The sequence below is a fragment of the Neomonachus schauinslandi genome, chromosome 15 (genome assembly GCF_002201575.2).
Source record: "Neomonachus schauinslandi chromosome 15, ASM220157v2, whole genome shotgun sequence".
NCBI lineage: Eukaryota > Metazoa > Chordata > Mammalia > Carnivora > Phocidae > Neomonachus > Neomonachus schauinslandi.
Window position 1 is genome coordinate 49,798,870 of NC_058417.1, and position 26,628 is coordinate 49,825,497.

At 41.7% G+C, this 26,628-nt stretch overlaps 1 protein-coding gene across 1 annotated transcript; it reads left to right on the top strand.

The window, feature by feature from the left end:
• Positions 1-5,244: 5,244 nt before the first annotated feature.
• On the top strand, positions 5,245-11,957 carry KCNJ2 (potassium inwardly rectifying channel subfamily J member 2). The gene is made up of 2 exons (XM_021678450.1): positions 5,245-5,389; positions 10,348-11,957. Exon 2 carries the CDS (start codon positions 10,566-10,568, stop codon positions 11,847-11,849), a length of 1,284 nt encoding a protein of 427 aa, XP_021534125.1. The 5' UTR covers positions 5,245-5,389; positions 10,348-10,565; the 3' UTR covers positions 11,850-11,957.
• The last annotated feature ends 14,671 nt before the right edge of the window (positions 11,958-26,628 follow it).

Below are 26,628 nucleotides of genomic sequence, written 5' to 3' on the forward strand. Positions count from 1 at the left end.
CCTGAAGCTTTTTTACCCAGAAAAAGGAAACTGACCAAAACAAGGTAACTCCAAATTTGGCATCTGCTCATACTATTTTAAAAATATATATCCACTTTAAGCCCTTCAGATTATATTTGCTTTCACTTTGCATATATTTTTAAGCAACCTTGGTTATATAATTTCTCAGCCCAGTGCAGATTAGAATCAACAAATTAGATAGAGCATGGTGACAGCCTGATATATTTGGCAGAAGCAAAAATGAGAAGTGAAAGCTGTCATTGGTGGAGAAGAGGGAAAAAACAGATGATTAAATAAGCTTAGTCTATGGTCATTTAACGTAGAAGACATTGCCCTCACTGCACCAGGATAGTCCCCCTCTGTTGCAGGTAAAAATGAAGTAGCTTATGTTTATCATAACGATACTGAGTCATTGTTCAAAAGTCGTAGTCTACTCAAAAATACTGTTAATTTCATTCCATCATTCAGCTGACATTCATTGAGACTGATGTATTTCCTTGGCCGTGTGCAAGGCAATGAGGATATAAAGAGAAAAAAAAAGACATGGCAGTGGATTTTGAAAAGTGGAAAACATATAGGGAAACATATTTGTAATAGCATGAGAGGAACAAAACATGCTCTGGTAGAGATAAATACAGAGTGTTCCAGGGACAATCAGATAGAGTTCAAGGATGCATATGGTATAGTAGAGACGATGACTCTCACCACAAAGAAATGTCAATTAGTTAGAAAAGCTATTATGTGATATGCTGCATTCCCAGGTATGCCAGAAAAATAAGGCATCACCACTGTGTGTTACAGTGGCCACTAATGGCCAATAAGGCTTGTGGAATAAAGCCCACTGCTTTAGAAGAAAAAGTGTCGGTGTAGGCAGAGACATGCAGCCTTCGTAGAAGCAGCTTATCATTTATACACATGATTACATGTATATAGACAGATCTGGGAGCAAAATGGGTGTTTTAGGACATAAATTGAATGAAGAGGCAATCCTGTCTTCTGGTTTGCTCTTAGCATCCTTTTTTTTTTTTTTTAAAGTTTTTTTTTTTTTTATTTATTCATTCGAGATACAGAGATACAGAGAGAGAGAGAGAATATGAGCAGGGGGAGAAGCAGGCCCCCCGCTGAGCAGGGAGCCCGATGTGGGGCTCAATCCCAGGACCCCGGGATCATGACCCGAGCTGAAGGCAGACGCTTAACCATCTGAGCCACCCAGGTGCCCCTTGCTCTTAGCATCCTTAACCCAACTCTACATGGTAATATGTCACACAGATTAAGTCCTCCATTCTAAACTTGACCATGAAGTCTAGTTGATTTCAGTCCTCAGAAACTCTCCAGAATTTTTTTTTTCCCTTGCATGATCGATTTTAGCACTTCAGTCATAGCCTGCTTAATTATACTGTCATTTGGCCATTTGATTTCACTTGTGCATTGCTTGTCTTCTCAAGGGGAGATTGTGAATTCTCAGAGGGAGGGAATTGCTCCTCGCAGGGCTCTTAAGCCTCCCATATCACTCAGCATATTGCTAAAGTACAAAGTATTTACTCAACAAATACATTTATTGAATTCACTATGAAGATGAAATCTTACCAGTATGGTAAGTGAAATTGCCAAAGCTGTTTTCCCATTGATAAGATTATATTCAGTCCCCAGCACCTGGGTGGCTCAGTCGGTTGGGTCCTGGGATCAAGTCCCACATTGGGCTCCCCGCTCTGCAGGAAGCCTGCTTCTACCTCTCTCTTTGCTGCCCCCCACCCCCAACTTGTTCTCATTCTCTCTCTCTCAAACAAATAAATAAAATCTTAAAAAAAAAAGATCACATTCAGTGCCTTAAAATACCACAGTCAATGGCTTGTCCTCATTGCAGCAGATTGCAAACTCATCCTGCCTACACTTTAAGTTCATCTGACATTTATTTTTTATTGCTATTAATTATTACTGTGAAGATTAGAAAGGGGTTCTCAACACCAAGCAGAAGCAAGTGACAGGGATTTTCATTTCTCATCATTGTAAAATTGGACTGCATATATGGTTAATAGAAGCCTGAAAATATATTGGATTTAGAGATATTTATATAAGTGCAAAGGAAAGATTTGTGCTGCTAGTAGAACAATCACCTTCTGCGTCACACCACCATTCATAATCGGACTGCAGATCTAGATTATGACTAATATTTGGCTCTAATATTATAGGTGGTTACTGTGGAGGGAATCAGTAAGAGCATAACTGTCATTTCCTTGGAAAAATTTAATCCACAGATGGATCCCAACACCCAACTGCATTGGTGTCCAAAACTAATGGGGATTTTTGCTAAATAAGGACTGATTCAGCCAAAAAAAGATACACTTTGACTAGAGAAATCTGTATCATGCATCACTCCAAAAAGCACTGACTGCTTTGGAACACTAGAATTTCCCTAATAGGGACATAGTGAAAAGTCACTTACTAATTAAAATGCACATTTAATTTTTTTTCCTTTCTAACATGAAGCAGTGGAGTTAATCAAAGCTATCATGCATTTACAAAATTTCATTTACTTATAAAACAGAATCCTTCATTTTCCTTATTTAGCTAAATAATTAAGGTAACACTTTGATTCAGGCTGCGAAGCTGCTTATTGCAATAATCAATTTTTCTCTTTCTATTTCAAGAAATAAGCATTGCTGCCTATCAGCCCATGGTGGGTAAGAGTGATGTTGATAAGAAAGATTAGGGTATGTGTATTCATTTGCCCCCTCCCATAACTAAATTTACACAACCAACCATAATCTTATAACTTTGTGTTCATTTCTTTAAAGAGTCTTCTATTAGGGGTGCCTCGGTGGCTCAGTCATTAAGCGTCTGCCTTCAGCTCAAGTCATGATCCCGGGGGGGTCCTGGGATTGAGCCCTGCATTGGGCTCCCCGAGGGAAGCCTGCTTCTCCTTCTCCCACTCCCCCTGCTTGTGTTCCCTCTCTCGCTATGTCTCTCTCTGTCAAATAAATAAATAAAATCTTAAAAAAAAAAGAGATTCTTCTATTATATGAAACTATCTTGGCCTATGGGGTACTCAGTGTATTTAGAGTAGAATATTAAAGTAAAAGAATTTCAATCCATGTTCCAGAGAAATGGCATCCCTTTCTGGGTGTTTGATTTTCAAAAAGAGCTCATTACCTGGAAATAAAAATGCTGCCTCTCTGAATTCACATGGGTTGGGAAATTCTTAGCCATCTACAGATGCACAGATTGAATCATGTTAAAGAAGAGACATACATAATGATTAATTTCCTCTTTCCATTTAGGCTTAATATGTTTTAAGGGATTAATTGGACCTCTCCCACCTGTTTCTTAGAAGAAATCCATGCAGAAACACATTTCAGAAGAAGCCTATTGTGGTGGAGCGAGATGTTACTCGTTCTCTTTCCTTTGACTACATAGAACTAGCTCCTCTGTCTCCCAGTTTTTAGCTTTGGGCTACGGCCTGGGTTTCTATACATCCATCGATTTTCCAGAGTTAATTCAAGCTGTTTAAACGTAATACATTACTTAATAAATATTAAAGTAGACAGACACCACCCCCCCACCCCCGCCCCCGCCCAGTGGTGTGAGGCATTATTCTCCCGCATACAGGGTTTTAAAAGGCAAGACGGTTACAGGGCTTGCAGGGCTGTATAATCTCAGCGAGTGGAATGGAACAGCAATACGTTCGGCTATCAAAGCAGATACACCGCATGCTCAACTTACTGCACACTTTTAATTTCAGTATCTCGCTCAGCGCTAGGAAAAGCGGCACACTTGCTAAAGCGGGGTTAAGTACGCATCTGCAAAACCTAGCATATCTCACCAGCACCTCCTAGGGGCCATGTGGGGGTATGAAGCTAGGAAGTGGGTACCCGCGCAGACCCTTTCCTTGAATTGTCAGTTTCACGTCCCCTACACACAAAAATCCACAGTGTCTGTGCCGCCCCGAATACGAGCTAGATTGGCGAAGCAGTTCAGCGACTCTAGGGAGGCCGTTGAGAGGTTTAAATAAACTGCACGAAAGACGCATTTGCTCGCTTGACGAAATAAACATTACACACACACACAGGAATTTCAAACTCTGTGTAAGGAAGACTCCTAAATATATTGTGTCCTTTAAGAGCAAAGCTTTGTTATGACACCACAGCACTCAGAGGTATATGCACTTACTCCATTTACACACACACACACACACACACACACCGACACACACACCGACACACGGACACACGGACACACGGATTAATCTGCAAAGTTCCAGGATCCAGACGCGGTTAACACTGAAGTTGACATAGGTTTTTAAAGGGTCTACATGTTCTTGCCTGGTTGCTGGGAATGAGGGCTGGGAGGCGCTGATGCGAGGGCAGAGCTGAGTGTCTGTAGGAGTTGCTGTTCCAGAGAATTCATTACTCTAATTGCTCTGATTTTAGATCGGTAGAGCGTGCCGGGCGGTGGTGGAGACAGAGACTGAGGGCGGACAATGCGAGAGGGAACGAGTCGTTCACCCTTCAGAGAAGTCCAGGCGCTTTGTAAGTAATTCACGAACAGCCCGGAGCAGGAAGAGCCCAGCGGCTCTGCAGTTGCAACAGTTGTGCGCGTCTGAATCCCGCCGGGTTCTGCGCGCGGGTCCCGGTCCCTTTCCCCAGTGGATTCGCGGCTCCTCCGCGCACCGCAGGTTCTGCGGGGAATTCGGGGGGGGCGGGGGGCGTGGGGAGCTCTGGGTGGGGGAGGGGGAGCGAGGGGAGAGGGAGACGCGCCTGGGCTGAAAGGCAATCCTCCCCGCCTGCAAACGTGTCGTCCGGCCCTGGCACCTCGCGGGCCCCTCGAGGAGCCCGCACAGCACAGCCGCCACCGAGGAGAGGACAAGGGAAGTGTGGGGCTCGGCGAGGGCGAGGAAGCTTTGCCCAAGGCCAGGCTGCAATTAGGCAGCCGTAAAAAGCCCGGCCGCGGAGCTTCCCACCTGCTGCTGTCCCAGCTGGGGCGCAACCTCCTCCTCCCCGGCCGGGGCCGGACTCCCAGACCCGGCTCGCAGGGCGGAGGGGGCGGAAGCGGCGGCAGGTTCTCCTCGCTGGCAGCGTCGCGGGCCGCGGGTGTAGCATCGTCCCCTCCCCGCCGCGATTCCCGGGGCCGGCCGTGCGGCCAGGCGCGCTGCGATTGGCCGGCCGAGGCCGGGGGGCGGAGCCAGGCGGGCCGGTATCTCAAAAGAGCCCAGGATATTGCAGAGCGCACTGGAGCCCTGGCCAGCGCGCAGCCTTCCCCGACGCCGGCAAGCTGGGTTCTTGGGGATTCTGGTTTGCTTTGGCTCACTCGCTTTTTACAAACTACTGGATCTTACATGCCTCTGTACCCCCCACTTCCACCTCATGTCCCCATGCTCCTGCGCCAGCAACAGGTAAGGGCTGCTGTGTGTTTTCTTCCCTCCTTGTCTCCCGCTGCCTGTGTGTCCTGGGGAGTGGACTCGGGCCGCCGTCCCCAACCCTACCCTGCCCCGCTGCTCCAGAGGTGCCCAGCTGTCACGCTGCTGTAGCGCTTACCCACGCTGCGGAGTCCCAGATCATGCCTATAGAGTTTGTGTGCGCACCAGAACATCCCCAGAGCTAAAAATACTGAGACATGCTTGGAACAGTTGAGCAATAGAAACAGATTTCTCTGCAGCATCTGTTTGTGCTCATAACTTCCAGTGCACCAGCTGTAGCGAGATACTGAGTTTGGAGACAGGGGCGAGGGAGCCTGTGTTCGATTCTCGCTCTAAGGGGAAAAAAAAAAAAAAAGGCGAGGGTGGGGGTGGGGAGTGCTTCTAGAGCACTGGTCTCAAATCTTGGCAGACTTGGGACTCAGCACTAGTCTTGATCCTTGGCGTCTTTTTTTTTTTTTTTTCCCTTTGTCATTGCTTCAAGTGTAGCATCGAGTTCCAAACAGAGCGAGCGTCTGAAAGTTGCTTTGCTGGGGAAAGAGAGCGCGAGCCCGAGTTGGATTTGAGCCCGAAGACCGCAAAACTTTCACATCATATGTCACTCCCTCTTAAGCAACGTATTATTCTTAGTAATAGTAGCATTAATACCTAAGCTGAAGACAGCGTGGTTTCAGGAAAGAGCACAGTGGTCAAAAAGACTGGATTCTGCAAGAAGATTGCATCATATCATAGACTCGTCATGACAATTGAAAAAAAAATCGAGATAGGAAATGGGCAGTTTAAGTGTCTGTGTCTGGATGAGCCTTACCAATGGGATGGTAACTAGGATACGGCTGTGAATCCTGGGGATTTTCATATACTCAGAATTACCTGTTAGGAAACAAGGCATTGAAAACGTGTTTAGGGTATGCAAAGAATGCATATTGCCTTTTACCACTTGCTTTCTTTTCACATTAATAATCAATACGATGTTAGATCTCCTCTCACTAACCACTGCCCTAGGTCTGCTATATATTACCTGTTGCCAATAGCTGGAAAAATCTCAAGGCTCAAGGAGTAAGACACGTTACCACAGGGATGGTGAGAGGGGTCAAAGTTGGGGTCAAGGTCATTTAACTTTGCTTTTAACCCCTCTCCCTCCTGTTTTGATGGCACTTTCTTTAACATTATTGGTATCCTTAGGAATATTTATTCTAAACTCTTGTGAATTTGGCCTTTTTTTTTTTTTTAAGGACACACAGTATTTCTACTCTCTTCAGATGCCCCAGGTGTAGAATCTCTGGGTAACTGTAGAGTCCTTATATGACTTCTCAGTAGCATGAAAGATTGGCCACATCTTTACCTGAACAGATAGACCATTGCAGGGTTTTTTTAATCACCAGGTACGTATATTTCTCAGCATTTGCAAATGCTAAGTGATGCTACGTGCACTGTTGAGTATAGATGTTAGATAGATAAATGCCTATCCCTCTACCCTACCCCTATTTCCCCTCCCCCTCCCTTCTGTTTACTGAGCTTCTAAGAGGTTGCTTTGCTAGCAGTTGTGCTCACATAGCAACATGTGCCCAGAGCACACTCAGGCTGGTCTATATGGCGTCAGCTGGGGAATAACTGCTCTGAACACTCATTAGCAGACCTCTCTCTCAGCCCAGCACGCTTTCTTTTACTATCCTTATTTGCTATCCATAGTCAGAAAATTTCTTATCCACTGCACACCATGACCATATTATGAGACACATTTATTCTCATTTATTTCTCATAATTATGTTTTTCTAGTTTTTTATCACCCAAATTGGAAATATTTCCTATATGGGAACAATGATTTAGATTCATTCATTTATACAGTGTTATCTCCTTGACCTTGAATTTATCTATAGCGCTCTCTCTCTCTTTAACATCTACCTAAGGTTGAAACGGCTGAACTATTTTTTTCCATTGCTTATGCTTAATTTTGGCTCAGCCTATAAATAGTCTTAACATGAACAGCACCACATGTAGCCTCTCAATTTCCCAGAAATACTTTCTACCTCATTGGTTATAGCCTGGGTAAAATGATTATTTGTATCTATTAAATTTATATCAGGCCCTTAAATATTTTGGCTGAGAGGGGAGTTTACACATTGTTCGTCAAACCGAATATGGTTTCTCCTGAATTGCACCCAGCAAGGAGTCAGATCACTTAGTGTTCTCATCTCCTCTTAATCGAATGTTTCTCAGAGAATTATTTTGAATATATGCCTAAAATAAAGCTGCACAAAAGCCCTATTCCTAATGAAAGTTTTTTTCCAGATGCTCATGAATCGGTGATTTTTAGTGAGAGAAAAGCAGGCAAGGAAGTTTTCTGCTCGTCTAGAGCCACTTGGGCATGTGGGCAGGTCAGTGAGGAGGGCGTTCTTCATAATGAGATGTTAAGACAATTACCCTAGCAAACTGTGGCAGGTTCCAGATTTTTGCTATGTAGTCAGCTCCCCAAAACTCTGAATACACATAACGTGTGTGCACACATATACACACATAAATCTGTTTTGGAGCATATCTATTGGAAGTGACAAAAGCTTCCATTTTGCCAAAAGAATCTTTCCCCCCCACCTTTCCAGGCAGAATGGTAAAATTTCTAAATGATGCTCCACATGTGGAACAAATTCTGTCATTAACAGTGGAACTAAGACAATATAGTCATTCAATACAGGCTATTTTCAAAGTTCTAAAGGCAGAGAGCTCTTGGTTAGGAAGCTGGTATAGTGTGTTTTGTGGAATTCAAACTAATGTCCTGGGGTCAAGATTTTTGGAAGGTCATAATTCAGTCTTTAGATTTCGTATGGTTGTTATGCTTTAATCTGGAAAGAGTGCAGAAATAAGTCAGAAGAAATTTCAAACTGTCTACTCATGGTCCCTAATGGTAACTCAGATGGAAGGATTGTTTTGAATGATAAAAAGGGAGTTTCTTGGTGTCAACTTATAAGACTCTGAAGTCATTCAGACCTCAAGGATACAAGCACTATTTAAATGAGGCGCCCCCTTCCCCTGTTTTGGAGAGTACACCTGCATCTGATGTTCTATTCTTATCTCTCTCTGGTTTTGCATAGAAATCCTTGGCAATTTCATTTGAGCCCAATAATCTGAAATCACTGTTAAAAAAAATTCTTTCCACGTCCAGGATCTAGAACCCTGAGGAATAGGAATCTTATTTCTTTTGTCCAAGTACAAACTTCATAGGGAAGCAGACAAAACATTGAAGCAGGTGGAAGACTGGGAAGGCACAGTAACTTCTTTTTATAAAGTAATTCAAAGGCACTTTCAAATCGGGCATCATTTACGTGTCAAAAGCTGCCAAAATGTAACACACATTGCAATTTTCACAGATGACTAATCTCAGGAAAAATGTGTTGGGGCACATTCTTGCATAATAACTTGGATAAGGAGGGAGAAGTGAAAAGACTGTAACAAGGCATTTCAAAGACAATGCACCTTGCCTCTCCTTAAGGGGGTGCGCAAAAACAAGATAAATGACTTGCTTGATTTGTTTGCAGGTGGCTCGGCTGAAATTGGTTCTGTTAACTACTTAATCTCAGTGTGGTTTGGTGGGGAGAAAGAAAAAGTGGAGTCCTCATTATCAGGGCTGCAGCGAATTTCTGTTCCTTTCCATCTGTTTTCCATCGTCCCCCTTTACTACACGAGATCGATTGGGTTGTTGGACGAGTGGAGAATCACTTCTGGTTTTTCGTTCTATGCTGTATTCATTTTGTTAATTTCTATTTGATACAGGGAAACACTTTGGACTTTATCTTAGACTTCTGTGAGTCAAGGAAAAAATAGTTTCTGTGGAGTGAAGATGGGAAGTTAAAGTAAATAGGTAGTTATTGAGGTTAGGATGAGGCTAGAGGAGAAAACTGAAAACTACTGTTTGTTCACATGAGGTAAAGGTGAGTGCCTTCTCCATGGGAACATAGAGCAAACAGTAGCGCTCAAAGTGAAAGTAAGCTGACTGACAATTATGACCTACTCCTACAAAGTTGTCTCTGTTTGGGAAAACACAGAACTGGACCCACATGAAATGAGTTCCTGCCTTATCACAATCCACTAAAGACCTGGTCCTTTGGCACAAAGGTGCTTACTTCCTAGCCTGTCATTACACATGGCGGTCCCCTCTCTGGAGAATTTCAGGACTCATTGCTAGGCAACAGACTCGCTCTTTATCCCCCAGAGCAAACCTACGCCTTCAAGTCAGAATCACTTGCACTAACAGAGATGTTATCGGGCATTTCTGCAAAGGGGCTGCTTGCAGTGTGTGAAGTGATGAAGCAAGCCCAACCAGTCTCCAGAAATCGGGACCGATTTCAGGGCATTATAAGGGCTGCCTGCTCAGTTGTTTTTTGTTTTTTGTTTTTCTTATCATTTAAACAAAATAGTCTGTGCCTTCTGATTTTCACCATGTCATTGAGGGCTCTGGTATCCTCCCATAATGCACCTGCAACTCAATTAATATTAATATTCTGCCTTGATGCAAATTGTTCTCTAGACGTGTCTGAGTTCTCAAAGGCTCGTGACAAACCTTGGACTTAGCAAGTCTTTCTTCTGCTTAATAACTTGGGACCCTAGTAAGTAGAGAAGGCCAGCGAGAAAATGAAAGAGGTTTATCTGTAAAAATAGAATCTCCTAGATTGCTGGAAAAAATAGGGGAAAAAGAACCTGAAATTTTGATTGAAAGACTGTCCCAAACAATGAACTCTCTTATGCTTAATGACTTTATGCTTTTAAATACAGTAAAAAATATTTTTAGGGTACAAGGAAATTAAATACCTTATAATTTACTGCAGAGTATATTTATTTGTATCTGGCTGTGTCTTGCTAGGAAATGTTACCTTAGAGAGTAGAACCCATTAATAATGACTTCTTTTCTAATGAATAATGTCTTTTTTTGTTGTTGTTGTTTTCAGGACATGTACTCTGGATGTCAGCTGAGTTACTGAGGTGGTTCTGCATGTCCGTAGACAGACCTTGGTAGAACCTCGAGAGACTCCTGGAAACCCCCAATCTCTCCTTATTCTTTTTTGTGTGTGTCCTCACTGAACATTCAAAACTGTTTCTCCAAAGGGTTTTGCAAAAACTCAGACTGTTTTCCAAAGCAGAAGCACTGGAGTCCACGGCAGAAGCGATGGGCAGTGTGCGAACCAACCGCTATAGCATTGTCTCTTCAGAAGAAGACGGGATGAAGTTGGCCACCATGGCGGTTGCAAATGGCTTTGGGAATGGGAAGAGTAAAGTCCACACTCGACAGCAGTGCAGGAACCGCTTTGTGAAGAAAGACGGCCACTGCAACGTTCAGTTCATCAACGTGGGGGAGAAGGGACAACGGTACCTTGCAGACATTTTTACCACGTGCGTGGACATTCGCTGGCGGTGGATGCTGGTTATCTTCTGCCTGGCTTTCGTTCTCTCGTGGCTGTTCTTTGGCTGTGTGTTTTGGTTGATAGCTTTGCTCCATGGGGATCTGGATGCGTCAAGAGAGAGCAAAGCTTGCGTGTCTGAGGTCAACAGCTTCACGGCTGCCTTCCTTTTCTCCATTGAGACCCAGACAACCATAGGCTACGGCTTCAGGTGTGTCACAGATGAGTGCCCGATTGCGGTCTTCATGGTGGTGTTCCAGTCAATCGTGGGCTGCATCATCGATGCCTTTATCATCGGCGCCGTTATGGCAAAGATGGCAAAGCCAAAGAAGAGAAACGAGACCCTGGTCTTCAGTCACAACGCTGTGATTGCCATGAGAGACGGCAAGCTGTGTTTGATGTGGCGGGTGGGCAATCTTCGGAAAAGCCACTTGGTGGAAGCTCATGTGAGAGCCCAGCTGCTCAAATCCAGAATTACTTCCGAAGGGGAGTACATCCCCCTGGATCAAATAGATATCAATGTCGGGTTTGACAGCGGAATTGACCGCATATTTCTGGTGTCCCCGATCACGATAGTCCATGAAATAGATGAAGACAGTCCTTTATATGATTTGAGTAAACAGGACATTGACAACGCAGACTTTGAAATTGTGGTGATTCTGGAGGGCATGGTGGAAGCCACGGCCATGACGACACAATGCCGTAGCTCCTATCTGGCAAATGAGATCCTTTGGGGCCACCGCTACGAGCCTGTACTCTTCGAGGAGAAGCACTATTACAAAGTGGACTATTCCAGGTTCCACAAGACTTACGAAGTCCCCAACACGCCCCTCTGTAGTGCCAGAGACTTAGCAGAAAAGAAATATATCCTCTCAAATGCTAATTCATTTTGCTACGAAAATGAAGTCGCCCTCACAAGCAAAGAGGAAGATGACAGTGACAATGGGGTTCCAGAGAGCACCAGTACGGACACACCCCCTGACATAGACCTTCACAACCAGGCAAGTGTCCCTCTAGAGCCCAGGCCCTTACGGCGAGAGTCGGAGATATGACTGCTTCTTTCTCTGGAATATTTTACTTTAAAATAACAGTCTGTTGGTCAAAGGCCCCAAGCAGTTATTCAGACGACGGTACCGGTGAAGAGGTGGGTCAAGGCAAGTGGCCACAAAGGACTGAGGCTAGCACAATGGTTTCAAAGAAAGACTGTAAGCTCGGAGATGAACATAAAGCACTCAACATGCCTCCCCCCGTCCCCCTCCCCCCTGACCCAATGGCACATACATGTTGTAGAATAAGTTATGGGGTTTTTATGTTTTGTTTTGTGTTTTTTACAAAACTTGAACTTGCAGGCAAGCCTTGGTTGGGTATTTGACTAATCCAGAATGCTTCTCTTTAGGGAACAAGAATGTTTTTAATGGCATAACAAAGGCAAGACTCTGCCTTAATTTTTGAAAAGCTGCTAACTACATGAACACAAATTGTATTTTTGTTGCCGTGTAGTTTTTCTTTCGTGTAATTTAAAAGTCAGTGTTGAACTTTGTTGAAAGCTCATGATATGTACTTCAAAGTGGCAAGTATTTGGCTACTAAGCTGCCAAAATGAGAGCCTGATTTTTTTGAGGCCAGTAATTTGTTTGCTAGAATTGATTTTCTCTCTCTCTCTCTCTTTCTCTGGTTACATAAGGGCATTATGTAACACTAGCCAAATGGTAGCCTCTGGGTTTTGTTTTGTTTTTTTTTTTTCCTTCCATGATGTTAATGGGTTATCTCAAATTTTAAGTTAAACTACCTAAAATAAATACCAAAGATAATGCACATTTTTGCACAGTGGAGCTTATACTAAAAAGGATAGAAAGCCCCACGGCTGCCTTGAAATCAAGAAACAATAACTTTGAACCTCAGCAAGACCTCGAACTGCCCTCTCCTTTTTCACCTTACTCAGAAAATAGAACATCATACACACAAAGTCTAGTAAGTGTCCGTGTTTTTTTGATTTTGCTCTTTCATACAACTTGTGTTTGATAGGGGAAGAAGAAAGGTGAAGTAAAATTCACACATACACAATCAAAATATCTTTTCTTTCCTGCTTGGTAGGGCTGGCCAGGCCAACGCATAAGGTGAGAGATGGTGATGTGCTCCTAGATTTGTCTGGATTTCCCCTGTTCGCACATTCCAAAATTTATTCCATAAGATAAGACCTAAGTTGGAGTTAGTTGGCATCTCCAAAAGCTGAGCCACCCAACATGAAAGATAGATAGGTTTAAACTCTTGTGGCTGAGTGCATTGCCCCAACTGTCAGGACATTTCCAACTTGACTTGGCCTTCGAGAAGATGCCACGCCTGGCCTCTAGGCTGGTTCTTCGCATCAGTCTGTCTGGAGCGAATCCTACAGTGTCTGGAAGGCTGCAGATGCCAAAGGGGGAGCCGGCACGGTGTGGACCAGCCACTTTGATGTAGCACATCAGCTCAAGTATTTGTGACGGAGAGGAAAGTGACTTTATTTTAATGGTAGAGGGTAGGAATGAAAATGTCACAGTATTTGGGGGCTAACAAGAGCCATACGAAATATAACACAGCCACAAGTAGGAGGAGATAGCGATCCAAAGGGTTATTTCTCCTTTATGTATGCACATTTGAGATTGGATCCGAGCTGATCCTTCTTGCCTGTGGAGCCCTAGAGCAGGTTACTAAGGACACATTGTTTTCCAGAAGTCTCTCCTGCCTGGCTGCCTGACTTGATTGAAACATTTTGTTTTTTTCCCCTCCCTGCTCTAACTCAATCATGGAACTCTTTTTTGGTTTAAAGTTCCTTATGTGTGAATTCTGGGGGTTGCTGACTTTTCTTTTTCACTGGAGTCTCAAAATCAACTCTCTTATGGTATTATATCCCTGTATGCCATTAAAAAAACAGCTTGTTCCAGAATCCTGTATTTTGTAAACTGATGTGTGTGATGGTCTCTGGGTCTTGAACAGCCATCTCTGAATGCCGTGCCTGCAATAATATGAGAGTTTCTGCTGTTCTCAGCCTTCAAAGCCGCCGGGTTTGAAAACTGTGGTGTTCTTTTCATGGAAACCGAGACAGAGATGTCAAGCAAAGGGATGCTATTTTAAATCCAAATTTAAAGGCAGGTTTGGGAAGTTGTTTAGAGAGCTGGACGAATTGGGATTGACTGGACGAAAGAATTGACAGACGAGGGAACAATTCGGCCTTTGAGGGCGAGAGGTTACTGAGGGCTTCAGCTGCTGCTATTTCGATATTTTGCAAAGGAAAATAATCAAACCAAAGAGTATTCAGTGATATGTAAATTAAATGAAGATGCAGTGGAGCACGGAGTGACCACTAAGAGGGCTCCTCCCAAATACACAGTGTTGCCACTTAAAAGGACTTGAGACAGTTGAAAGAGGGTGGGGTCTGGGGCAAGAACGAGGGAGGGAAATCTTTCAACTTCTTTCTGAAAAACAGAAAAAAAAAATCTAAAATTTCTGGTGCACAGGTTTGTTTTTGTTTTGTTTTGTTTTGTTTTCCAAGAAAATTTTGCAGAAGCTATGTTTTTAAAGTGTACATTTTATAAAGTTTATCAGATATTTTCATATTTAAAGCCAAATGTAAATAGAAGTCTGTAAAGGGAAAAAAAAATGCCATAGAAAGTATAATTTCAGTGCAGCAATTTCGGAGAGCTAGTACCTCTTTGCTACAGGTTAGCATGGTCTTAGCAAATATTTACCTGCCTTATAAGGTTCGTATTGCTATGTTCTGTTATTTATTTCAGCATGGACTGTTCCTTTGAAAGCTTTTCCTAGTTAGTAGTATTTTAACAATTACAAGCTTTAAATGGCGATTTTTTTTTTTTTTTTTTTGTCAAGAGCCAAGACACAGGTAATGCACAACATTTTTTGTTGCATTTTACCTTCAAAACATCTGTCCTTATTGACTGGGTCTCCTTAATTAGTGCACATACATCATTAGAATGAAGTCAGAGGAGACTCACCGTGAATACCTGGGGTCTCTTCCCAGGTACGTGTTCCTTCTCTATTGCAAGCAAAACCCCCATTGAATTTACTTAGGAATTACTCCCTTTTAAAGAATTTTTGCTCGTATCTGGATGGGCATTATATTTTTGGGAGGAGGCATAGATTGCTGGTTATCCTATTTTTAAATAAAAGATAGACAAAGTGAACTCTATTTTGATTATTGAGAATGGAATAGTTTTCTATCCCTCTAAGAGTATACTTGAATCAGACATTGTAAGGATGTCAGGATAGACAGCACTGTAGCCATTTCCAAATTCCTGGAGAAAGTCTGTTTTACCTTTTTTAAAAAAAAAAACAAAAAACAAAAAACACAAAGAAACTATTCATGCGTTATTTCTTCTCTTCACTTCCTTCCTTCCCTATGAAGCCCCATCCCAAACCTTGACCGTCTGTTTGATGAGCTCTATCCCCCAAATCATTTTACCCATGCAAATGACAAATGTCAGCTCCCGTTTTATAATAAAGCCGCTCAGTAAAGGCAAAAAGCTTGTTCTGAGAAGCAGGGTGAGTTCTTTCTCACTCTGTGTCTAATAACGTTAAGGCGAAAAATTAAGTGTTGCGGAGTCCCCTCCCCACTCCCGACGAGAACCTCTTTTCTAGTTACGTTGGGTTTCACCTCTGGGCTCTGGCGAGTTGAACAGTCCCGGCCTTTGACAATCGTGATAGTTATTATTTTCCCGTTTGCCGTCTTTTTGTATCTGAAAGTCTTCCTATTGTACTGCACAAACCATGGATTGTACATATTTTTATATATTATGTCTTATTTTATTATTTCTAAATAAAAAATTAAAAAATTGAAGACAAATCCGTGCAAGAATTTGCGGGCCTCCTGTATGGTTACTGTTAGCATTGCTAAGATAGGAAGCCAATGTTCCCAAAGCACAGGACAGAAGGGATGATAGTTGGGATGAATAGAGCCATAGAAATGGCCTCAACAAGGAGGTGTGGTGCGGTGGCAGATTAACTTAATCCAAGTTAGAGGAAGTCAAACTCCTATTTTGTTTTTGGACGGAACAGGGGAGGTAGAGAGAGGGTAGCAAACAAGGAAGCAAACAACACTGATGAAACATAAGCTTTAGATTTAGAGTCTCTGTTTAAATGATGGTATTTATCCTTTATGGAGCCTAAACTATGTATAGGGTTCTGCCTTGTATGTTATCTCAACCGTGCTCCCCCCTCCCAGATTAGGATAGTATTCTTCTTGTATTGTAAATCAGGAGTTGATGAAAGTATTCTGTAAAGGGCCGGACGGTAAATGTTTTTGGCTCTGCAGAACAGAGGGTCTGTCTCCATTATGCCCTTGGAGTGCAAAAGCAATCACTAATAATAGGAAAACAAATGATGTGGCTGTGTTTCAATAAAACTTTACTTATAACTACAGGTGATGGGCCAGATTGGGCCCATGGCCTGTAATTTATCAATCCCTGGTACAGAGGAAACTGAGGCTGTGTTTAAAGCTAATAAAATTCAAGTTCCAGGTTTTATGTGCCTCCACACTTAGTTTAATCCACTAAACTATATATTGTTTCAGGACACAAAGTTACCAGGGAACTTTGAGTCTGGAGATTGGAGTCTCAGAGAAAATGCTACTCACAGAAAATGCTACTTCTTCTAGCAGATTTGGAATAACTTCACTGTTGTTTCATGATTGGAAATCTTGAGAAAATCTGCATTCTGAAATATGGGTTGCTCCTTAATATTTTTTCTTTAACAAATACTCATGTGGCACTTACTGTGTTTCAAGCATGGTCCTAGATTCTTTGTAAGTATTAAGTACTTTAATCTTAACAGCAACTCTATGGAGTAGGCAGTGCTATTATCTTCATTTAAGAAATGAGGAACCAGGACCAGAGAGGTCGAGTGCCTTGTGCAAGCACACACAGCAAGTAGGTATGAGAGCTGAGATTTAAACTGAGGCCATTTAGCACCTGGCTGTACTTTTTACCAGTCCTCTGTGCTTTCCATTTGGAGGCATTCTTGGTGAAAAGTTTCACCATTTACCCCAAGGCCTTTCTGCCTCTTAATTTCTATTTTTCTAGGTGATGAAAATGCATTCTGGTTCTCCACATGGGACACATGAGCCCAGGATTCTCACCTCCTTCAAAACCTGCTCCTCCATTTCTCATCCAGTTTTTGGAGAGAGTGAGCAGCTCACAAAGGGTAGACTAAGGACAAATTTAAGCACTGGTTGTGGGATTTGGGTAAATTTCAAACTTCAAATTAATTTCAATTAACTAGGAATTGCTTAGTCCTGACTCCAGGCGAAACCACAAAGCCCTGTTACTAAGCAAGTTGCCCGCACCCTACCCCATCATACACTTCTGCTCTCTTCCCACTGTAGGGAGCCAAAGGTATACCATGAGCTTCTTGGTGACTGAGCCCACTGAGCAAGATACATAATGGTACCTCCAGACAGTGAGTTGAATGCGATATGGGCCTCACCTCTACTTTTTAAAATTTTGTTATTAAATACACATGCAAAAACAAAAGGCAGAGGTGGGATTTCAGAGACCTTCCGCTTAGGCTTCTTTTCAGTGACAGTCAAACAAAAACCTCCAAATACTGGCCTTCTGAAGCAGTAGGAGCCCAGATCACACTTGCAAAGAAGAAAACAAATTTCCCTCCAGAAATTTCCATCTTAGAGCTGGTGGAACAGATTAAGTCAATCAGATTTCCTTCCCCAATTTAAATAAATGCATAAATAAAGGAAGGCTAGCTCTACCCACTTTAAGGGAAGTAAAGAACCAAGTCTGTGATCAGCATATTTCAAGAACCCAGAGCCTTTTTTTTTTTTTCTCAAAATAGTTCAGGTCAAGGGCTCTAGTGACCTGATGATTTGAGCCACTACCTGAGGATTGTTACCGTGACTTTAAAAATTTCATAATTACAAGGTAATACCTGCAAGGCACTAGCACAAAACTATCACACTGACCTCTTCTAGAATAGGGTGATCACCTGTCCTGGTTTGCCTGGGAGAGAGGGATTTCCCCAGATGCAGGGCTCACAGTGCTACAACTAGGAACGTGCTGGGCAAACCGGGATGAGTCAGTCCCCTAGGTTAGAAGCTAGAGGAGTGGAGTGTTGGGGAAGGAAAGGAGAGAGATGGTTAAGAAGAACATGGAAGGGGAGGAGTTTAAAATCCAACACAGGCGTGTTATTAACTCATAAGAATAATAATGATGAATAATTACCTCTAAGTGGCTTTCTCCAAATAACTGAGAGTTGTTGCCTCAAGGGCATCAATTGTTTTGGAGGGACGGTTTTCTAAAATATTACACAATTCTCTGCTTATTTAAAAAAATGATATGTATTATTTAATGTTTCCTTGTGCAACACAAGCTAATAGGTGTTGCTCTGCCTGGTGCTTGTAAATTTTGTCCACGAAATCATCAGCTGCTATTTCGTCCATCACCAGAGTCCCCTAGCATCATTTAGGTCTTTCCTCCCATCTGCTGTGCCCAGGAAATAAGATAATCCATTCTAAGGACTATATGAAGAACATCAGAATGCCAGGCAAATCAGGAAACTCACAGATGAGACACAAAAGTCTGGCTTGAACGGAGGGATTTCATGGTGACTGTACTCATTTCCAGAGATTTCTTTTTTTTTTTTTTTTTAATTTCAGGTTTCAGATTATATGCTGAGAGGTTGAGGCTGTTAAGGGGTTTGGCTTCTAGAAGATCCTATTCAACTTGACCAAATATTTATTGAGGAATTATGATATGGTGTGGGTTATTCAGAGTTTTCTATGTGGACTTGGTCTTCCTTAGATCATAGTTTAGAAAATGAGCAGTTCAGATGGATATTCATTTTCATTCCTTTTGAATGGATATCAAAATATTTGGATATTCATAGAAAAGCAGTTGAGTTTTAGATATAAGAAATTTACGTATAACAACAATAGCTACTGGTTGAGTATTTACAATGCATTAGCCACCACACAAAGACAGAACTGTTGCCCTCCATAGGCAGGAATCCTCACTTCATTAAATATTTTTTTTTCAGGGATGTTGCCATGGAGCCAAATACTTTTGCAACACCTTATTGGGAATTGCTTAAGTTGGTTTCGTAAAAACTTTGCTCCCAAAGATGCTGTTCTTTCACTTCGTGCTGAATGATTGTTCCGATCCCAGTCTCCGCTGAGATTAGGTCTGTGGAATCATTTGCCTTAGCACCTCCGCCATCTAGACACATGGGCAGAAAACATCCCTTGGGCAAGTGTCTGGGTTCACTCCTCGTTAACAAACAAATGAACCAAATCTCACACTGTACAGTTTTATTTGGTTTTTGTTTTTCAAATTTTTTGCTAATCTACTTCCACATCTAAAGTCCTAGTCAAGCAATTTCTTCTTTGACCCTGCAGAGGGTTCCACTAAATAGGATATATGAGAGTTTCTTTTAAAATATATAAATGGCTGCATTAGGGGTTTAGACACAGACCCATAACAACAGATTATTTACCAATAACGAAATGTTTAAGCAAGTGCGTACACATCCCTAACAAAATACTCTTGGTAAAGGTGCTCTCAGATGGCTGCCATTCATGCAAAAATGAGGGAAAGTCGAATCAATCATTCGGAGATGTTCTTCAGTTCTGTCAGAAGCTCTTTGGTGGCCCTAAGATCAAAAGCGCTCCTCCTTGCCTTTTCCAGGAGCAGCCAAAAGTTGCAGGCTGCATCGCTTGGGCACATTCAGTCAATGAGGTAGCTGAATAAGATGCCCCGGAGTTGCCATAGAAACTGCAAGAAGCATCGAAGCACCTTCTCCTGCATCCTCTTTAATTTCATCTGAGTGACTTTATTCAAGAACCAAAAATAAAAAGTGCACAAGGATGTAATTATTTAAAAAGCTGTGTTCGATTATAAATACAGTATGTACTTTGGCCTCAGTCTGCAGCTCGCTCCTCCCTTCTGTTTCGAGACATTTGAACTATTCAAACGGGAGTCTTCATTTAAGGTTTAATGGAAGTGAGCCCAAATTTGCCAAGATAAGGGGATGAGGCTGTCTTCTGAGTTTCTACATTTTCCCAGCTCATACTCAACGTCTGGATGTGACGTCTTTTAAAAGAGGGTCCATTTCTAGGGTCTGTTCATTCGTATTAGGCCACCTGGACTCACCAGGGCTTACTGAAATTGCTCTGCCTTCAGGCATTCACTGATCTAAAACATTCTATAGGTTTATGATCATTGTGTCGGTTAATAAAAAGAAGTGGACAGGAGAATGCCAAAAAGCAATTAGTGGAGAAGCTGGTTAACAAAACTCTTCTTTTTTTTTCTTCTTCTTCTTCCTCTTCTTCTTCTTCTTCCCTCCCTTCTCCTTCTCCTTCTTCTCCTCTCCTTCCCTTTTTATCAATCCTGCTGCTACTGCAATACACAGCTCTTTTCACAATGAAGAGGTGGAGGAGGGAGACACACATCCCTCACCAGTAGTCCTATTGCAATATTCACCTAGGAGAAAGGGTCAGGACGACAGAGGTAGCCCCTGTTCTTTACCCCTTCTGATGGACTGACGGATTAAATTTGGTGGAAGAGAAAGTTACCTTCTCCCTACTCTCCTGTTCTGGAAACAAGGTAATCCTGAACCTACCTGCTGGCATGATTTGAAAAGTGTTCAGGTTGCTATTTCCTGCTAGTGATTTGCATGAAGTGGTGTGCAATATGGAATTTACTTAAAAAGGACAAATGCAAAGGTACAAGGTATGTCCGATAAGCAAGAATACAACCTATGTGTGGTCTGTGTATATGCCTGTGAATACATTTTCTTGGTTTGGAGGATTAGGTACACCCTCTCACCATTTTACATAGTGTGTGGGCCCTACCCTGCAAGGTTCTCTGCAAGGCAAGTGAGTCCTTTCTATGAGTAAAATATGAAAGAATGTCCCTGTTTTGGAGAGATGACAGCCTGCAGGTAAAAACTGGCTGGTTGATCTGGTGCCATTTCTAAAACCAAGTTGACTATGTTGCTTAAGTACGTGCTGAAACCAGCTACATGCTTGCAAAAAATATGGAGCTGAAGAAATTGCTTGCGAATCTAAGGTTGAAAATGTTTACTTTAAGGAACCTGGAATTCTCAGACCTTTGTACCTAGAGGTATGTAACAACTACTCAGAGGAGGTTATTACTCTGTCCATCTTAGTTATTATATAAGATAAAAAGAAATCTGCGCAGTTACAAAGCTGCCCTTATCTAACCAGGAGGGTCTTCCTAATCACATGGTCATTTGTTTTGCTTAGCATCTTCCTGGGTTTTAGGAGGCAAAAAGAGTCAAGTCTGGCTGGGCACTCCTAGGGAAGGGAGAAGGGAAGAGGAAAAAGTCCTCATAGGGATAGGACCTACAAGATGAGTTAGATTTTCTTTTTCCTGTGCTGAAAACCCTACTCAACCTCCCATATGAAATTTTCTGCAAAGCCCACATTGCATCATAATGGATTTTTAAATCATTTTGGAAAGACTCAAAGAAGAATTGAATTCTAGTTGTGGGTCAATGTGGGGAAAACAAAAACAAAACCAAACCAACACCAACAACAGCAACTAAAAACCAGAAACAGTCCATCTGAACTCAGAGCCAAACATATATTTAAAGCTGTGTTTTAAGGAACCTCTGAGTGGTTATTACCTACCTCTGGGTATAAAGGTCTGGGAATTCTAGATTTTAGAGTCCAGTTACTTTTGACCTTTGAGCCTTGGTTTGCTCATTGGAAAATAAGAACAAAAACAGAATTTTGTGAGATTTGAAAGGAGATCTTTTTTGTAAGAGTGCTTTATGATTGAAAGTACTGTATGTGTTAGTTTTGTATTTGTAGTAGCAATTTTTAAATTTCCTAATATATATCATCTTTACTCCAAATTCAAAGCATTGGCCCATCTCCCCTCCCCCCCCCCCCAAAAAAAAAGAGGAAGAAAAAAGAAAAGAAAAAGAAAATTGCCCTTTCTCATTTTGGAAACATTCACCAAGCATCTAACACCCAGAACTATGATGTATGTTGGAGATTCAAAGGTACTCTTTTCAAAGAGCTTGGAGTTGGGTGAGGGGGAATGAGAACAATAATCACAGTAAACTAATTTTAGATTTCTTTTTTTTTTTTTTTAAAGATTTCATTTATTTATTTGACAGAGAGAGACACAGGGAGAGAGGGAACACAAGCAGAGGGAGTGGGAGAAGGCAAAGCAAGCTTCCCCAGAGCAGGGAGCCCGATGTGGGGCTCCATCCCAGGACCCTGGGATCATGACCTGAGCCAAAGGCAGACGCTTAACAACTGAGCCACCCAGGTGCCCCTAATTTTAGATTTCTATATTTGTGCTCTGACCTTAGCAATCAAGCCAAAAGACCTCCAATATAGTGTCTGTGCATGAGATGTAAGCATATTCTTCTCCACCCTTGCCGAGAAAATCCATGGCATTACCTGTTATGTTGTATTATATGTACTAAATGCCAAGGTGGTTGTTTTTTTGTTTTTTGGGGTTTTTTTTTGTACTGGAGTTTCTAAGGTTGGAGTTTATGCACCTGGACCCTGGCACTATGTGAAGGAAAGGCGTTGTTCTTGGCAAAATGCTCAGTAACAAACCTATCAGATTACAGAGTGGATTTCCTTTATCTTGGGGCATTGGACTCTATTCAGGGGGCAAGAAGAATAGGATTTCACAGCTTGTTAAGACATGCTAGTTATTTCTTATTCTCGTTCTTTCTGAGAGGAGAGTGTAGTCTCCTGGCATACCTCCTAGTAGGGTCAATGCCCAAACAAGAAACATATTAGGTGCTGCCTTCTGCTGAACAAAATGGCTTCACTGGCCAAAAACACAACAACTGCTTCCCAAGTGCAAGGGGCTGGCTCTTCCTGGAACTTGAGCCAAACTAGCGTGTCCTTGCTCTGTCACAGACGATCGGGGACGTTTCTGTCAGTGTTGGTTGTATAAGAAAGCGTCCTCTCTGCCATCTCTGTGTCTGAAGCGATTTCCCCTCATCGGATTCCAAAGGATTTTTTCTCTCTCACTTCCTTGCAGAGTTTTTTTTCTCTCAGTGCTTTCATCAGATCATTTTGCAAGCCAAATCACTACATTTTCATGTCACCGAAATCTTTCTGGAAAATCTGCTAAAATGAACCATTTATTTTTCCTTTGACAAATTCTTTTAAAAGGAAGGCAGTATTCCTGACAAGGAGTTAGGAGGGAGCTCATTTTGCCCATCATCCACACCCTACCATGCGCTCACACACCCACGCACACCCACACGCACCCACCTGCATATGCAGGAATAAAACTGAATGCACTCCCTACTCCATTTACTCCCAGAGTCCTCACTTTTAAGGAGTCTCTCTTGTGATATCGGTAAGAACAAAGGGGAAATCCAGCCTAGAGACTGCGCAAACATCCCATAACTCAGATCATTTAGCCTGAATTATTTATTGTTTATGTCTTATAGTTACAAGAAAGGAAACAGTAATTACAGTGGGACTGTGGGTGATTCTCACTTTCTGCTTTATAATTTATTTACAATTTCCACAACTTTCCAGTGAAAAGATATCATTGTTTTAGGTCTTATGCAAGATTATTGAGTTGAACACATGGCTCATTTTTCCCATTCTTTTTTTTCTTTGTTTTATAATACATGCATTAATTTATAAAATATCATCGGGGTGCCACTTTTGCCAAAACCCATAGGCTTTTGGATATGTAGCATTCTCATGTTTTTAAAAATTTCTAAGTAGTTTGCAATAACTCAAAGATTATTAAAAAGAATCTTTTAAAATATCCAGTTGGATATTTGTTTATTTTTTGTATTGTTTTATTCTTGTGGAAGGAGGCTATCTCTTTCCTTTTGTTTTTAATTTCTAATTTTATCGAACCATAATCAGAAAACATGTAATATATTATTTTCTTTCAAATACGATGATCAATTTTTGTAAATATGCCATGACTATTTGAAATCAAAGTATATCTGTACTTTGTTAGGTACATATTCTATGCATTTATATGCCTGTTAATTACATCATTCTATAATTCAAGTATTATATAATTCAAATATTCCAAAACTTTAAATATGTTCATCTGTGTAATCTCTTGACTACTGAGATAAGTGTGTTTAAATCTTTATAATGATGATGAAATAGTCTATTTCTAGTTGTGTTTTTTTTTTAAGATTTATTTATTTGAGAGAGATTGCATGCACTCACAAGCTGGCGGAGGAGCAGAGGGAGAGAATCTTCAAGTAGGCTCACCTGCTGAGCGCTGAACCCAACTTGGGGCTTTCTCTCAGGACCCATGAGATCACCACCTGAGCCAAAACCAAGAGTTGGTGGCTGAACCGACCGAGCCACCCAGGTGCCCCACTACTTGTATTTCTAACAGCATTTGCTTCCTGTATGTCTCAGTGATAATATTGTTAGGTGTATTCATGTTAATGACTGTTCAATCTTATTGGAGGATTGTCACTTTATCAAATAAAATAATCCTCTCCTTTGCTATGAATTATTTTTTTGTCAGACAGTAATACGGCAATGCTGTTTTAGGTTTTTTTGTGTGTTTAGGTTTTCCTTCCTTCCTTCTTTCTTTCTTTCCTTCCTTCCTTCTTTCTTTCCTTCCTTCCTTTCTTTTTCTTTCTTTCTTTCTTTCTTTCTTTCTTTCTTTCTTTCTTTCTTTCTTTCTTTCTTTCTTTCTTCCTTCCTTCCTTTCTTTCTTTCTTTCTTTCTTCCTTTCTTCCTTCCTTCCTTCCTGCCTTCCTTTCTTTCTTTCTTTCTTTCTTTCGTGTTTACCCAGTATCTGTTTTTTCCTCCCTGTACTCTGTAATTAGATGTAATTACATCTTTCCTTTTTTTAAAAAGATTTTATTTATTTATTTGACAGAGAGACATACAGCAAGAGAGGGAACACAAGCAGGGGGAGTGGGAGAGGGAGAAACAGACTTCCTGTGGAGCAGGGAGCCTGATGGAGGCGGAGCTCGATCCCAGGACCCTGGGATCATGACCTGAGCCAAAGGCAGACGCTTAACGACTGAGTCCCTGTAATTACATCTTTCTATGTAATTTTTTATATGTCTGATTTTTAGACCAAATTTGAGGAGAAAATTTATCATTATTCTGAATACTCATGTTTTCTATTTTCCTTGCCCCATCTCTCTTTCTTTCCTGCCCTTTACTATATTGATGTCTTTGTCCTTACTTTTTCTTTTGTTGATCTAGTTCTTTTATTTTAGTGGTTGTCCTTATATATTCGATAGTTGTATTTAAACAAGCCATTCCGAAAATGCCTAGGACTGGTTCGCATTTATATCAATTTTTCCAATAAGACAAAAACTTAACATGCCTTCACCTCTCTTCCCTTCCTTCACATCCCTAAGCGTGGAATTTCTGCACCCTGTTGTACATGATAAAAATCAGAGCTGAATGCATTTTCGTGGATTTTATTTTAAATTTGATGCAAATTCATTATGCTCTCCTCATAAAGATGAAACAGACATTAGAGTGATTCAAGTAGAATACAATTTTTACTATGTCAACAGAGGAATCTGGATTAAGTTGTAAATTCCAGGAAATAGGTCAAGTTGTTAATTTGATATTGAGCACAGCTGCCTTTCACAGTTGCTTTCGAGAGCCCGCAACAGTTTACCTTTCATCCATCATGGCGTGTGGTAAAGGACCACTTGTATTTAAACAGATCTTCTGAGTCATTCTGAGGCATGGACGTTTGAGAACTCCTGCACTAGACCTAACATAGACCTAACATAGATGGGCCCCACCCCAGAGTTTCTAAGTCAGTAGGCTTGGGGTGGGGCCCCAGCATTTGCATTTCTCTTTTTTTTTTTTTAAATATTTTATTTATTTGACAGAGAGAGACACAGCAAAAGAGGGAACACAAGCAGGGGGAGAGGGAGAGGGAGAAGCAGGCTTCCCGCCGAGCAGGGAGCCCCATGCGGGGCTCGATCCCAGGACCCTGGGATCATGACCTGAGCCGAAGGCAGGCGCTTAACGACTGAGCCAACCAGGCGCCCCAGCATTTGCATTTCTAACAAGTTCTTAAGTGGTGCATGAGATGCTGGCCTAAGGCTTCCGCAGGAGGCACAGCTAGTCTAGGGCCATAAATTCTGAACAGATGCTCTGGGTACTTATCTTGCCTGTAGCAAACTAGCTCTATCACCTTGGAACATTTACCCTTCCAAGAATCCAGTTTCCTCAAGTAAAGGGGCAGAGGAAGGACCAGATAGTTCCTTCTCCAAAAACTAGCTAACTCCAGTTTTTGCTTCCCGCGCCCCCCGTAAAGACACTATGATTTTTTTTTCTATTTCATTTAATAAGAGAGAACATCACATTCATGCATTTTTTTAAAATGTTTTATTTATTTATTTGAGAGAGAGAGAGAGAGTGAGAGAGAGAGAGCCCAAGAGGAGGTAGGGTCAGAGGGAGAAGCAGACTCCCTGCCGAGCAGGGAGCCGGATGTGGGACTTGATCCCGGGACTCCGGGATCATGACCTGAGCTGAAGGCAGTCGCTTAACCAACTGAGCCACCCAGGCGCCCCACATTCATGCATTTATCAGCGATGTTAAGATAATTACATCAAGATTATTGTTTTTAGTATTTATACACTGGTAAAAATTTCATACAAAAAGATGCAACAGATTTGTTAGAAGCAGAAACAAGAAACAAAAACCCAAAACAAATGACCCCAATAACAACTAGGGAAGTAAATTTCCAGCAGAATAGAGAGTAGCTTGCATAAAGCATGCCATTAATATTTATATGTTTAACTAGTGGGCCAAAAATATGCTTCTGTGTATATGTTGTTAGCAGCCAAATTAAAGGAAAACAGT